This window comes from Monodelphis domestica, chromosome 3 (genome assembly GCF_027887165.1).
Source record: "Monodelphis domestica isolate mMonDom1 chromosome 3, mMonDom1.pri, whole genome shotgun sequence".
In the NCBI taxonomy this organism is placed as follows: Eukaryota; Metazoa; Chordata; class Mammalia; order Didelphimorphia; family Didelphidae; genus Monodelphis; species Monodelphis domestica.
The window spans coordinates 390,421,932-390,436,175 of NC_077229.1; the positions used below are offsets into that span (position 1 = coordinate 390,421,932).

Here is a 14,244-nt window from a genome sequence, read left to right on the forward strand (position 1 = left end):
CAATATCGTGACCAAGAAAACACCAAATAAGGTCTTGGAGATTTGGACCTGACTGAAAGTGACTGAACAACAATGAGAGTTTAAAATTTGAAAATAAAATAAATCCTACTTTTTTCAACATAGACACTCCTTCCTGGGAGCTAATTAAGCAACCAAGATAAGTAGTTATATACCACCAACTAACTAACTACTAACTATGCCTAGTATTATATATATTCTTACTTTTTTGAAGCAACAACTCTTTTAAACTACTAGGAGAGTGGTAACTATTTTTTAAAACTTTTAAACTACTAGAACAGAAGAAACATGGCTTAACTTTGAAAAAAAAAACCAGAGTATGCTTTTTAAAATCTTTGTCTTTGGAATTATGGAATCAAATCAGGACTCATCTCTATACATCCAAAATCCTGACATACAGTAAATTGTCTCCAAAAACTACATGTGGTAGGGATAGTTAGATAATAGAAACTTCCTGGCAGTGTGACCCTGGGCAAGTCACTTAACCCCCATTGTCTAGCCCTTACCACTCTTCTGCCTTGGAACCAATACACAGTGTTGATTCTAAGAAAGAAGGTAAGGATTTTTTTTTTGGTGGGGGTGGGGGGAGAAAAAAGATACATTTAGCTGTGGGAATACAGTGCCATGATTTCAAGTGAGACAATAGAGGAAGTGGAGGAGAATATATGTTGGGAGTCAGGAGAATGAAGTCCCATCCTGTCCTTGCCACCATGATAAAATAATGAATATTTTGTAGATTTAGAAATTGAAAGGATCTTAGAGGTCACCTCTTCCAGCTCTAGTATTATAGATAGTGGACGTGAAGTCTAGTAAGCATCGTAGCATCACAGACTTATAGATACAAAGGACATTAAAGGCTATTTCTCTGATCGCCTCACTTTACATATGAGGAAAGTGAAGCCCAGAGAGGTTAAAGCCATTTGCCCAAGGCAAAACAGAGAGCAAACTGCAGAATCAGGGTTCAAATCCAGGGCCCGTGACTCCAAATCCAGTGCTACTTTCGCTGTGCCATGGAAACACAGTAATGCTGACCCTGGCATTATAGTAGATTGGCAGCTGCCATTGCCCAAGGTGCAAGTGTGGCTGAGGTTAACTGATTTCCTACATATAATTCAAGTTGCTGAAAAACATAATTTTGCAAATGGTATTCTAAGTGGCTGAAAAATTAACAAAATTTAGCGTTGGGAGCATACTTTGCATACTGGGAAGCTCTGGCTGCAGACTTATAATATAATGTAAACTGCACCTGCACAGACTGAGGATCTCAAAGAGCTTTACCAATTTTACGGATGGGAAAATGTAGTGAGACCAGATTAAGTAATGACTCCTTGGCCACATAGCCAAGTTGTGGTAGAATCAGAGAGCATCTATTCCCCCGGCTCTACCCATCAGACCATACTGCTTCCCTTAGCAAATGGGAGTTTTTCAAATGGCCTAATGCCCAGATTACACATTCTCCAAAGCATGCGGTTCAGTTATCGGTACGGCCCCACCAGTTCTTAACACCTGCAGCTTACAAACCACATGTAGCTGTTTCAAGTGATTTAGAGTAATAGCAAAAATTTCCTTCCATTGCTTATTAAAAAAAAAACCCACAACACCCTGATTCTCCTCTACCTAGTGAAAGAAAACATATCTCCTCATTTTCATCCTGTCTCTCCTGCTTTCCCTGTTTCAACCCAAATTCAAACAAGTAAGAGGAATGAACTAGTTGATCTCTAAGAATAATTCCAATGCAGTGAGATTAAAAAAAGAAACCATACCAACTAGAATGAAAAACTTTAATTTAAAGGTTAAACAATGTATTCCCAAACACTAGCACCTCCCTACCAAAAAAAATGGATTGAAAAAATAAGTAACACAAAAGTGAACTTTTTTTAGTTACACTCTGTCAACATTAAAACCTTGAGAAAAGAATATTTTTGCAACTTAAAGCTAGCTATACAATTCAAAAAATAAATTATTTAAAATCCTAGCTACAAAATTCTAAAAATGAATCTGTTTAGACCTAACTGATATAGTGTGAAAGGACAGTATGATGAAGAAGAAATAACACTAGACTTGCATGGTGTTACTAGGCTCATTTCAAGTCTCTAATCACTTCTTGCAGCTGTGTAACCTTAGAGAAGTCATTTTACTCCTCTGAGATTTCATTTCCTTATCTGTAAAGTGTGTAATTTTTGTCCCTTTAATGACCTCAGAAACTCTTTAAGACTTCTAGTAGCAGAAGTATTAACATTTTCATTTTGATGGCAAGTTCTCCATGATGGATGTCAATGGTATCCCTATGTGTGGACTTCCATACCTGATAAAATTATACATCCAGACAATAAAACAGAGGAGAAATAAACCATCTTATGGAGTCTCCTGGCTTCAAATGCTAACATTGCCAACACCCTATCTAAATTGATTATCTTAAACTTACTTCTTCAACTCTGACTTAATTTATTGTGGGGGAAGGGAGAAATTGGGGGGGGACTTTAAGTGTATTTTAGTTTGATTATGTAATTAAATTCAGGCATGGCTCAGAGGATAGTGAGAGCCTAATGAGGCTAAGATAATGTGAATATTTTAAAGTTCTTACTCTGGCAGACTATTAAAATATAATTATGACTGAAATGAAAACTTCATATATATAGTTCAGGCACCATTTGCTAGGCACTGAAAAAGTCAGTCAATCATTACCTGTAATGATGAGGGGATCCATAATGGGATTTAAAGCTTTCCATTTGGAGGTCATCAGTTCATAGAAAGCCAAAGTCAGTAGTGCATTCCATGAGAGACAACCGCATGTACATTCACACACACACACACACACACACACACACAGATCCTTACACACACATAGCAGCTAAAACTTTGAATAGTCTTGAAGGAAATGAATGAGACCTTATTCTATTTTCTAATAGGCTAGGAGGAGAGGGGAGTTTTATAAAAACACATTTACCACCACTATCTTTCTTGCCAATATAAACAGAAGGTGAAGAAAGGTAAGGGAAAGGCTATAAAGATAACAAACTATGTTTCTTAGTTGAACATTGTTCAGGAAAAATTTCAAATATGTTGGAAATGTAACATGGTAAGAGAATTACAGAATTGCCATTGGATCATTTTGATGATGCTAAGTTTTAGGAACTCAGCATTTCTCATGGACAGAAAGACAAACTTTTTCACTGGTATACACACACACACACACACAATATGTGGCATGGTTATGTATGTGTTTTAAAGAAAAGACAATTTAGGAGAGGCAGAATGGTATAATGGAGAGAGATGCCCTTGGAGTCAGGAAGACTGGGTTCAAAGCCTTCCTCTGACCCATATAGCTGTGTGATCTTGGGAAAGTTATAGAATCTCTTAATGCCCCAAGAAATTCTCTAATACAGACATATCAAACTTTTTTGTAGGCATACAAAAAAGGAGTCAAAGATGTTAAAATATAATTAGTAAATTTTAATAAAACAAATAAAATATAATGCAACATAGACAATGTTAATTTGTTGTTTTCTGTGTCAATATGTCATTGAAGGATCTATTTATATTGAGTTTGGCATCACTATGCTAAGATTTTAAGCTGAAAGAGAAAATTCTGATCAGTGATGGTAAAGGCAGTTTCTTTTACTAGGAAAACCTAATGACAGTGAAGGTTGAACTCCCAAAAGAAAAAAAAAAGACAATAAGTGGAAGTTATCAATATAACCTACAGCTTGCTATAGAATTTAAGATACAAGAAACTCCTTGAAGTCGTTTATCTTAAAATGCTGCCTATTCCATCCAAATAAATGTACCAAATTTCACATACAATGGATGATCATTAGGAGAGTGAGAGTTGTACTGGATGAGCTGTGCTAAATTTGCTTGTATTCTTTCACATTCCCTCAACAGAGACACACATTGTAGGTCAATGAAGCCTACACAGAAGTCAAAGCCAAGATCCCCAATGTACTTAAAGCAATTAACTGGCCACAAGAACAGAAAATTTAAGATGAAAATAAAAAGAAATTATTACAAAAAATGCTTATTAAAGGATTCCAAAAGGAAGAAATAGCATGGCTTCTAGTATATTCCAATACTAATAATTATAATAATATTAATACACATTTGTATTCAGGTATTATATAAACATATATCCAAAGTACAGCATATATAAACACACATGTAGGTATGTAAGCATATAGAAACAACACCTACATACAAGTATCCCAAAGGTCTACAATTAACTTTAAGCCATCAAAAGTTAGAAGCATCCTAAGACTTTCAGGACATGCTTATGTGTAAAATATTTGGAGTTCTCCAAGGTGGTCTAGTTCATGATTCAACTGAACTTATTGGAAAACCTGAATTTCAGAAGTAGAACTAAAGATTAGGTTACTAAAAAAGCAGGAAATTTTGTTCTTGGGGTGGAATGAATGGAGAGGATAGATCATTAAAGTAGACAATGCATCACCGCATTCATTTTACATGTTGCTAAAGTCCTAGTTCTTGATGGGGAACTTGTGAAGAGAAGATGGGTAGATTTCAGGAATGTGTCCACTTGGGCAAAGTCTCTCTCCAGATGGTGCTTTTGTCACACTTTAAAAGTAAGGGTCCTGGGGAAAAGCCCTGACCACTTCACCCTAGGTATGGAGCTAACTAAAAGAATTGCCTTCAACATTTTCACATGAGTACATGTGTGACAGGAAGAAAGAAGAAAGAAAAACAGAAGAAAATGTATTCAATGTATTTAGATTCAAATTAAATTCAAATTCAAACTAATTCAAAAATTTATATTCAAATATATTCAAATGTATTCATATATTTATAGTATTCATATAGCAGCAATATGTAGTATAAACTTAGAGGAAAAAAATAAAAGGTTTCTCTTCAATTTGGCCTTCAAAACTTAAGGCCTCAAATTTCATTTGAGGGAACAGAAACCACCCACTCATCTCCATTCTTAATTAGATGCATGTATTTGTTCTAGCCAGCCTATTATTTATCTCAAGTGACTATAATTTTACAATGTGAGTAATAGTGCTCCCAAATGAAAATGAGCCATAATTAAGCACTTCTGTGTTAACATTTCACAGAGATGTTCGGTTGTGGCATACTTTATTGACCAGCAAATTCTAATATACTCCAAAAGCTTGATTTATTGAGTTAATATTTTAAGTGATGAAATACTAGGAAGAGCTACTACCAGAGTTCCAACTCTGGCCCAGGTCAGTATGAGAAGTATGCAAAAAGACAGCCCCATATTACACTCCTTGGCACATTTTTAACTTACTTGTGTCCAGACTCATGGGCAATGGTAAAAGCTAAGCCGAGTCCTGTGTCTTCATTAATGGTGCAGCTGCGGTATTTGCTACACATTCCACTTATGGGTGCAAATCCTAGAGAGCAGAAAGGCCAAAAGAAAAGTGCAGCATGGTTACTGGAAAAAATAGAAAAAAAGAACTACATTGTCTTATCTTTTATTTCCTACACCAATTTACCTCCCTGATACTCTTGTGGAAAAATGGGGACATCCAATTTCTAGAAAGACCAAAGGATAGCTACTTTCAAAATAAAGGGAAGAATATCCATTTCTAGGAACTCAAAGGACCGTCCATTGCATGTAAAATCTAGCTCGGGGTTTACATCCTGCAAACAATGGACTTTAGTTGACTGTGTTAAAACTGAATTACAGGTTAATAATCTGTGTGAAGTCTTGTTTTTCCACAAATCCCTGCTACCCAAATTCCAGGTCAAAGGATAATATGACTCCTGCCACTAATTGAACATTCAATTGTGCCAAATATGAAGGTTCATATACTAAATATATCATCCTTGCTAAAAATAAAGAGCTAGAAATAGAGTTTGGTATTACACCTAATTAAAATGTTTGTTAATTTTTCTGAATTATATGAAAGCAGTTTCCAAGAGGGCAATAATCCTGGGGCCCTCCAGGGAGCACTTTTGAGACTGAGTTGATTAAGGGAAGATGGAAAATTAAGGAACACTGTATTTCTATAGAATTTTCATAACATAGATTTTCTTCAAGAACATTTCATCATCTTAACCTGAAACCTGATGACCCTGATCTTGGATTAAATGTATATTTTAATGAGTTCCATACACCCTAAATTACTTGTAATAAGTTTGAAAAGATTCTATATTGTGAAGATTCACTTAGTATTTGGCAAGGAACAATTCCCTGTTAGATGAACTATTGACATAGTTTAAAGTAGACCTCGATATTTTGAAAAAAGAAAGCTCGTGAACACCATAATTTTTAGTTTCAAGTGCTATACCTATTAAGAATTGAAACATGAAAACTATATTATAATAACATGAAAATATATTAGATGATGCTGGAATTGAAATAGTTTAAATACACAAAATGTACAGTTACATATAAATCTGCCCAAATATAAATACAAACATCTTTGAAAATACTCCATTAAAATCTTACCCAAGGTATCACATGGCTCATTCTTCCAGGAACATATATCCAGGCCAGTAAGCAAGATTGCATGATCATGGCGGGTTCCATCTTTTCCTATCAGTCCAGATTGCCACTGGCAGAAACTACTTAAGGTATGATCAGCATGGTGATTGATCACAAGTCCTGGCTATTCAGGAAAGACCATAACAATAATTACAGCATTATAATTATTACTAATACTATTATTATCATAGCAAATGTGCTTAACATTGTAACTGGCACATAGTAGGTAATTAACCTATATTTATTAATCATAATGATTCATTATTAATCATAATAATTCAAATGATCAGAAAATTCAACTTATATTTTTTCTTTTCTATATTTCTAATAAGGAAACAAATTATAAATATGACCATATTAGTAACTTTTTTCATAAAAGCTTTCAGAGTATTTCATACAATTAGTACAAAGTGGACCCCAAGTCAGTATAGTTTCATAGACTAGAATTGAAAGTCATTTGAAAGATCTTTTAGGCCAAGAGTCCTCAGCCTGTGATTTATGAGATTCTAAGGAATCTGTGGATAAATTTTTAGGTGTCTGAAATTTTTGTTTAAAAAAATAATAATAGTAGTTTATACTTTAACAGCACCTTCTTTGTGCCAGGCACTGTGATAAGTGCCTTATAAATATTATCTTATTTAATATTCACAACAACCCTGAGAGGAAGTTTCTGTTATTATACACATCTTATAATTGAGGAAACTGAGGCAAAGAGATATTATGTGGCTTCCTAAGGTAAGAGTTGCTGTCTAAGACAGAGTTGGTTTTAGGTCTTTCTGATTCCAGGCCAATGCTCTATCCACAGTATTGCCTCACCTCCTATTTTAATAACTTTATTTCGGTATAATTGGTTTCATTTGGGATCCTACTGTTTTATATTATGATACATTTAATGATATTTTTTTTCTTAAAAGGGGTCTAAAGATTGCCACAGACTACCGATGGGGTCCAGGAGACAAAAAAAAGCTAAATCTCATTTTAGAAATGAGGAAACCAAGGTCCAAACAGATAAAGTGACTTGCCTAAGGTCACACAGAGGCAAATGCTTAACTAGAATCCAGGTCTGTGACATCCCCATGCAGTGTTTGAGTTTTTCTACCATGCTGTGGTCCTCCAAAGCTATGGCACTGCTTCCCTGACACCTGACAGTCTTCAATGATCATGAGGCATTGCAACATCATGAAGTACATTTTTAATGTCAATGTTCAATATCTTTTTCTTGGTTATTGTTATTTTTAACAATTGGTAACCCAGGCATATTTATATATGGATGCTCACAACTGAGTGCATGCAACCTTTGTTCAATGAGATTTCCTTGCATTAATAAAATTGGGATAAATAGGATAGGAAATAGAAGTGTGATTTCCTTGACACAGGGAAATCTTGTGGGAATTTTCTTTCAGTGTAGGCCAGTGATTTCCTTGCAACTTATGGGCTTAAAAGAGCTGCAATGGGGGAACATAAAGGTTATGTGACTTGTTCAGTGTCATATAGTCAGTGTGTATGAATCAGGATTTGAATCCAGATTTTTTTGGTACTTAGGCCAGCTCTCTCTATTCATTATATTGAGCAAAGCATAGTTCAACAGTACTGAGAAAGTACATCAATTTTACTTTTAGAAATCTAGTAAAAAGCCTAGAACTGAGAAGAAATCACTACAATGGTAACTATCTAAACATATAAGTAGATTCTGGTTTAGGAAGCTTATAAAAATGGTAAATTAGAACTTTAGGAAAATATAGAAAATAATGGGCATGGGCAGAATTTGAAGGCAAATAATCTTTCATAATAAATGGAGTTACATCCTTTTTAGAGACCCTATTTTCAGATGAATTTGCATTTTTAGAGGCTCAATGAATAAAATCAAACTTTGGAGAAAACCACAGTGATAATAGTAAAAATAAGAATGTCTCGTGGTCAACAGATGATAGTATCTTCTACTTCAAATAATATCTTGGTTTGCTAGAGGAAAGAATAAGGCTAAGTTAAATGTCAATGTGTAAAAAACTTTGAAAAAAGGTACAGCATGCCTGAAATTCTTCAGCTGGTGATTTCCAGGAAAATTACATTAATTAAAGTTAACACAGGTGTATGATCAAAAGACAGAGTCCTGTCCTCTTTGCAGCTTGGATGATTTCCAAGGTGAAGAAGTTTTAAAACAAAATAATTAAGCTGTCACTTGAGAATCGCTGATCGTTCAGCACACAAAATAAGACCCTGGAGTTGAATTCACCCTCCTTTCCTTTAGGGAGGAGAACAGGCTTGAATATTAGGTAAGTTCATAGGAAAGGAGGGAGGAGGGATAAAGCCCCTTTGTATTCAGCCAGTACCTCACCCATCTCTTGCCAGGCAAGAGCAAGAGGATTTCATAATCACTATCCTTCCATCATATAGTTTATGTCAAAAAGTTGCCCAAATAAGGCAGAATGGGATATTAGTAAAGAAGAACTTAGGGAAATCAGTGTTCTGTTTTACTATTCAGCTACACCTTCTGCCTAGCTTCTTCATCTGGGTAGACATGGAAAAGTATAAAGTTACATATGTTAAGTGTGGGTCTAAGATTGCCACAGCAGAACATGTTTTTCCTTTCTATTCTTAGTGTTATGAATAAACAAGTGCCCTTTTGGATATCAAAAAAGAGAACTGAGTTCATAAAGTAAAAATTACTTTAACTTCCTTGATTCTTTATGATACTCGAACTTTAAGTTATAAAGGGTTAAAAAATGACTTAGACAATAGTGAAGAACATTTGTGTGATAAAAGAACTAATGTTTCTAAATTGTTTCCAATAATCCTAAATTAACAATTTGACTAATTTTAGTGCTGTGAAATAAACATTATATATACCATTTGTAGTTTTTGTTTTGTTTTTTATCACCAACACTGCTATGTGGTATTCTAAAAATCATAGACTGGGAAAAGTTATAATCTATATGCCATATTTCAAATATATTTGTAGTTTTGATTTAAATATAGAGACTGACTTAAATCTTTTGATCTCTTTAAAGAATGTAGGCAGTTCTCATCCTACCTTCTAGTCTACTCTCATGAGCAAAGTGAAAGATTATTTATCCCTTTAATAAATAAACCACAAGGAAAAAAACTAATTATATTGCATGAACTGAAGAAAAATTCATTAGTTTAGTTATGAAACATGAACATATTTTCAGCCTCAGGGAAAATAGTTAAAGATTCAAGGCAGCTATTATTAAAATTTGCATCATTTCTTTGAAAAAAAAGTCAACTTTCAATAATACTATACCTGCTCCTCTTCTAGAAGAATCAAACCCACAACTGCAATGTTGATGTTACCACCTATTGTTCCATCTTTGAACAAAGCGGACACCTGAGGGGAAAAAGGAAACCATGTTTGTCCTAGAGGCCTTCACTCATTCCATACAACCTGCTTTAAAACACTATTTTCAGAAAGTGGATTCATTTTGCTATGATACTACAGCACCAATTTTCTTGGGGAGCTAAATATAGTTCAGTTAACACCTCAAGTATATGGAGTTCAGACTTCTGGCAATCTCACACACTCTTAACAATGCCAGAATTAAAAAGGAACAACAAAAGGAAGAGCTTCTGAACCATGAGCAGCAATGGAAACAGTCAAAGATTTAAAGATTAAACATATCGAGTTTAAAGATTAAACAAATTGATTGATTTGCTGACAATTGCTGATGATGATCATCAATGCCAATCTCTGCTGCCTGACCCCAAAACCCAAGAGAATGCAAATAAAGGAAAAGAGATAGAAGAGTTAAGAAAGAAGAAAATATAGATGGGGAAGGGAAAAGGGGAAAAGAGATGGGCCAACCCAACAGAAGAAGTTGAAATCAGAAATCCTTATACAGTAGCTAGTCACAATTATTACAAAAGGAGTAAGAACTGGCAAAGGAACAAAATATGAAACAAATGAAAAGAAGAAAAACCATAGTGGATCTGAAGCTTTGAGGGTAAATAGTCTTGCAAATCACAATAGACTCTGAAGTACCATATATAGGATAGTTCTATATTTTGTACAGGTATTTAATTGAAGATTAAGGGTAGTTTTACTTGCTTTATTAGCCCCAGAAGGCATGACTCTATTACAGTAGAGCACAGTAATGGAAATACACAGTGATATTCCTAAGGCATTAAGAAAAAAACAAAATTACATCCAGTAATCTGCATTTACTAGGAAAAATAACTAAAATTGTTTAACAATCATTTCCACTAAAAAGGATTAGGCCAAAAGGTGTCAATACTTACAGACAAATTTCTCTTATCTGAAAAATTATGTGGAACATTTTATGTCTTGACAATTCCTGACCCAAAGCATGTGTTCAATGAATACTTTTTGAATGAATTAAAGAAGGCAGGAAGAAAAGAATGAATGAGGTGGTATTTCATTTACTGAGAACTTAATGCTGATCTTGGGGAGAATACACCTCAAGGGCAGTAGCAAGGTATCTTGTGCAGTGGAAGGTGTCCTTACATATCTTGTTTTTTAGTTATAAAAATTAAGTCACTTTCATCAAGTTCTAAGCATTTCTGTTTTAATGGTGGAGAATTATCAAGATATAAGAAACATAAATGTCTATGCATACTAGTTCCTAGTTGAAAAGAGTTTTATTCTACTAAAATTTTTCAACTTTTTCAAATTTATCTAAAGATTAAAAAATACTCAAGAACACTAAAATTATTATGGTTATACAGATTTCCCCCTTCAATTTTTTTTTCTTTCAATGTCATTCCTTTAAGCAAATGATAAACTCTAGAAAAGAGAAACCTGCTAATGAATCACCTCTAATTCTTCCTATTCTCTAACTTTCCACCTAAAATAAGTTCCTATCTGTTAATTCTCATTATATACTATATCTTGCATCCAACCATGACTTTTTTGTTCCGATTGCAAACACCTTGATTCAATATCTCATTGATTGGGTTTTCCTATTAGCCATCTGCATGTTTATGTAGTTTTGATCTCTTCCTATGTCAACCCATCTGTCACATTAAAGGCAAAATAATCTCCCTAATCACATTACTCTTCTGCACAAAAACATTCAGATACTTCTATTATTTATGAAATTAAATGCCAATTCTCTACCCTGATATTCAAGACTCTTCTCTGTCTGGTTCCAAATTAACTTTTTCAATCTTATTTCACATAACTCCTCTTCATGGACTTTGTTATTATTATTCAGTTGTTTAAGTAGTATATGAACTTTCATGATGGTATCTAGGATTTTCTTGGCAAATACACAATATTTGTTTTGCCATTTCCTTGTTTAGCTCATTTTATAAATAAGCTGAATCAAGCAGAGTTAAATGACTTGCCCACGGTAACCCAGCCAGGAAGTATCTGAGGCCAGATTTGAATTTAGGGAAATGAGTCTTCCAGACTCCAGGCTTGACGCTCTATTCACTGTGCCACCTAGATTTCCTCAGGAACTTTATGTTCTAATGAAAAGGTTCACCTGTATCTCATTTTGTCCTGTCATCTTCTAGCTCCAAGAAAAGTAACAGGATGGTAAATGCTAATGTAGTGATATGACAGATATTAGGAAAGATTTAATTACCCAGTTGGCCTCAACAAGAAGTGCTATCCTACCATATTGAGTATAGTCAAGACGTATGTTGTAATATTTTCATGACCATGGTTTTGCATCATCTTTTTGTCAACTACCACTAGAGTTTCCACATTCAGTTCATTATTTTTGTGAGTTTTCAGAAGAGAACGTTTGTTCCTCAATGTATACTTATATTCATCAGGTAAGATGAAAAGATCTTCTTTGGGAGGCTTTGGCATATCTGTGGAAGAAAACAGAGAATAAATGAAAAGCAGGAAATTGCCCATTCCCAATGGTCAGCCATAAAATTAAAAAAATATTCATGCTAAGAATTGGACATAGCTTAATTCATAGTGTTGAAAAACCTGAATAAAAACAAAAGAATATTGCAGTTTTTTTTGGTTGCTGCCATACACTTATCTCTATGAGCTTCTGTTCTTGGATATCTCCCTCTAACAGCAAACTAATCAACTAGGTCTATAAATTATCATTTGCAGCTGCTGGAGGCATAACTCCCAAAGAGTTTTACAATCCTACATATATTTTGAAAAGGGTATTTGTAATGGAGTAGTTTGGAAATACAAAAGAATCTGCTCTAAGTAATATTTTGTTATTTTTAATGATAAATGTTGCAAAAGAGCTTTTGTTCACCCTTTACAACTTTCTCATTATGAGATTCATTTTGTTACATTGAATTAAAAATGTACATTGCATAAGGGTAACAGTGTGGAGCATAGACTGGGAATCAGAATTCCTCCTTGATCACTTATGCCACATAGCCTTGAGTAAGTCACAACTTCTCAGGGCCTCAGTTTTATCATGTGGGAAAGATAGAGTGCACTAGAGAAATGCTAAGGTCCCTTCCAGCTGTAAACCTTTGATCCTAAGAACACTTGAATGCTTCTTTCTCTTGTCTGAATTCAATTATGTCTCCCAGAAGTAGGAATTTTATTAGTTTTGTATTAGAAAACAAGAACAACAAAACCTCATATCTTAGATCCTAATGTCATGAAAACCCTCTGGAATCCGCATCAGTATTTACTTAGAAGACAAAAACTATTTTGTTTGTCAGGTTAGAATAAATAGGTTGAGATTCTGTCTCTGGATTTTTTTGGTTTGTTTATTTTGTTTCAGCTATGTGCAGTTGTTAGGTAGAGATATGGGAAGCAATGTTCCCTTCTAGCTCTAAATGATCTTGTGATCCAAATAAGGTTGTGTGAAAATTACCTTTGGATAGAAAAAATTTTTAAAATGCGGTTAGACTGTATGTTATATAATTTCAAATGTGGGATTGAGCAAACCCAACTGTTTAAGTGGTAAATTATATGTCTGACCTGGAAAATTTATGCAAACTATAATTGTAGAATATCCAGTAAGCAGAGAGTGATTTTTTAAAGACTTGTAATCATGTCTTGCATTATACCCACACAATGGCTACTCTCTGCATGAAGCACTGTTTTGAAACCATGCTTGCCTCTCTTTACCAAAATACCCCAAAATTTAATTATTATACATTTTAGTTACCTTTTAAAACAGAAATACCATTCAGAATGGCCCTAAATAGATAACACCTAGATTTCAATGAATAAATCATTACTCAGTCCATCATTATATATTTCATGCTACAGAATAGTGAACTAAGTGTGACTTAACAAGGTAAGGATGTTCTTGAACAAGAACTTAGGATTATATGTTTACTGTTGGTGAAACGTGATTATGTCAAAGATAAAGGGGGAATGTTAATTTATTTCTGTTTCAGAGAAAGAAAATAAGTGCACAAATTAGGGTATTTTAAAACATTCAATGTTAAAATTCATCATGTAAGGTTTTTTTGTAACATTTCCTACTTAATCTTAAATGGCTAAGAGCTCATATCAAGACTGGTCTGGGGGGCCATCAGCAAGTACTAGGAAGATGGTCCTACATGGTAAAACTAAAATATTAAAGAAGGATTAAAGGGATAAAGCAGAATCCAAGAGAGACAAGATAGGATCAACTGAGTCTTTCAGGAATATAACCATCTTATAGAATTTCTGAACTAACCAGTAGGCATGGGACCATTTTCTCCCTTAGTCCTTAGAAAGACAGTTAAGTTAAATTCAGACAAGAACACAGTCTCTAATACTGCTCTTTTAAGGGTTAATAATAGGTTGGATGTAAGGGTGGGTAACTAAAGAAGAAAAAATGAATCCATTCACTTTG

At 34.2% G+C, this 14,244-nt stretch overlaps 1 protein-coding gene across 1 annotated transcript in view; it reads right to left on the reverse strand.

The window, feature by feature from the left end:
* Positions 1–14,244, reverse strand: part of ADAMTS16 (ADAM metallopeptidase with thrombospondin type 1 motif 16) — a 261,354-nt gene that overhangs the window by 160,318 nt on the left and 86,792 nt on the right. Inside the window, exons 5-8 of the mRNA XM_001370697.4 lie at positions 12,084–12,283; positions 9,750–9,833; positions 6,452–6,611; positions 5,285–5,390 (exon numbers count right to left, since the gene is read on the reverse strand). Coding sequence (XP_001370734.2) covers positions 5,285–5,390; positions 6,452–6,611; positions 9,750–9,833; positions 12,084–12,283 — 550 coding nt within the window. The remainder of the gene's footprint in view (positions 1–5,284; positions 5,391–6,451; positions 6,612–9,749; positions 9,834–12,083; positions 12,284–14,244) is intronic.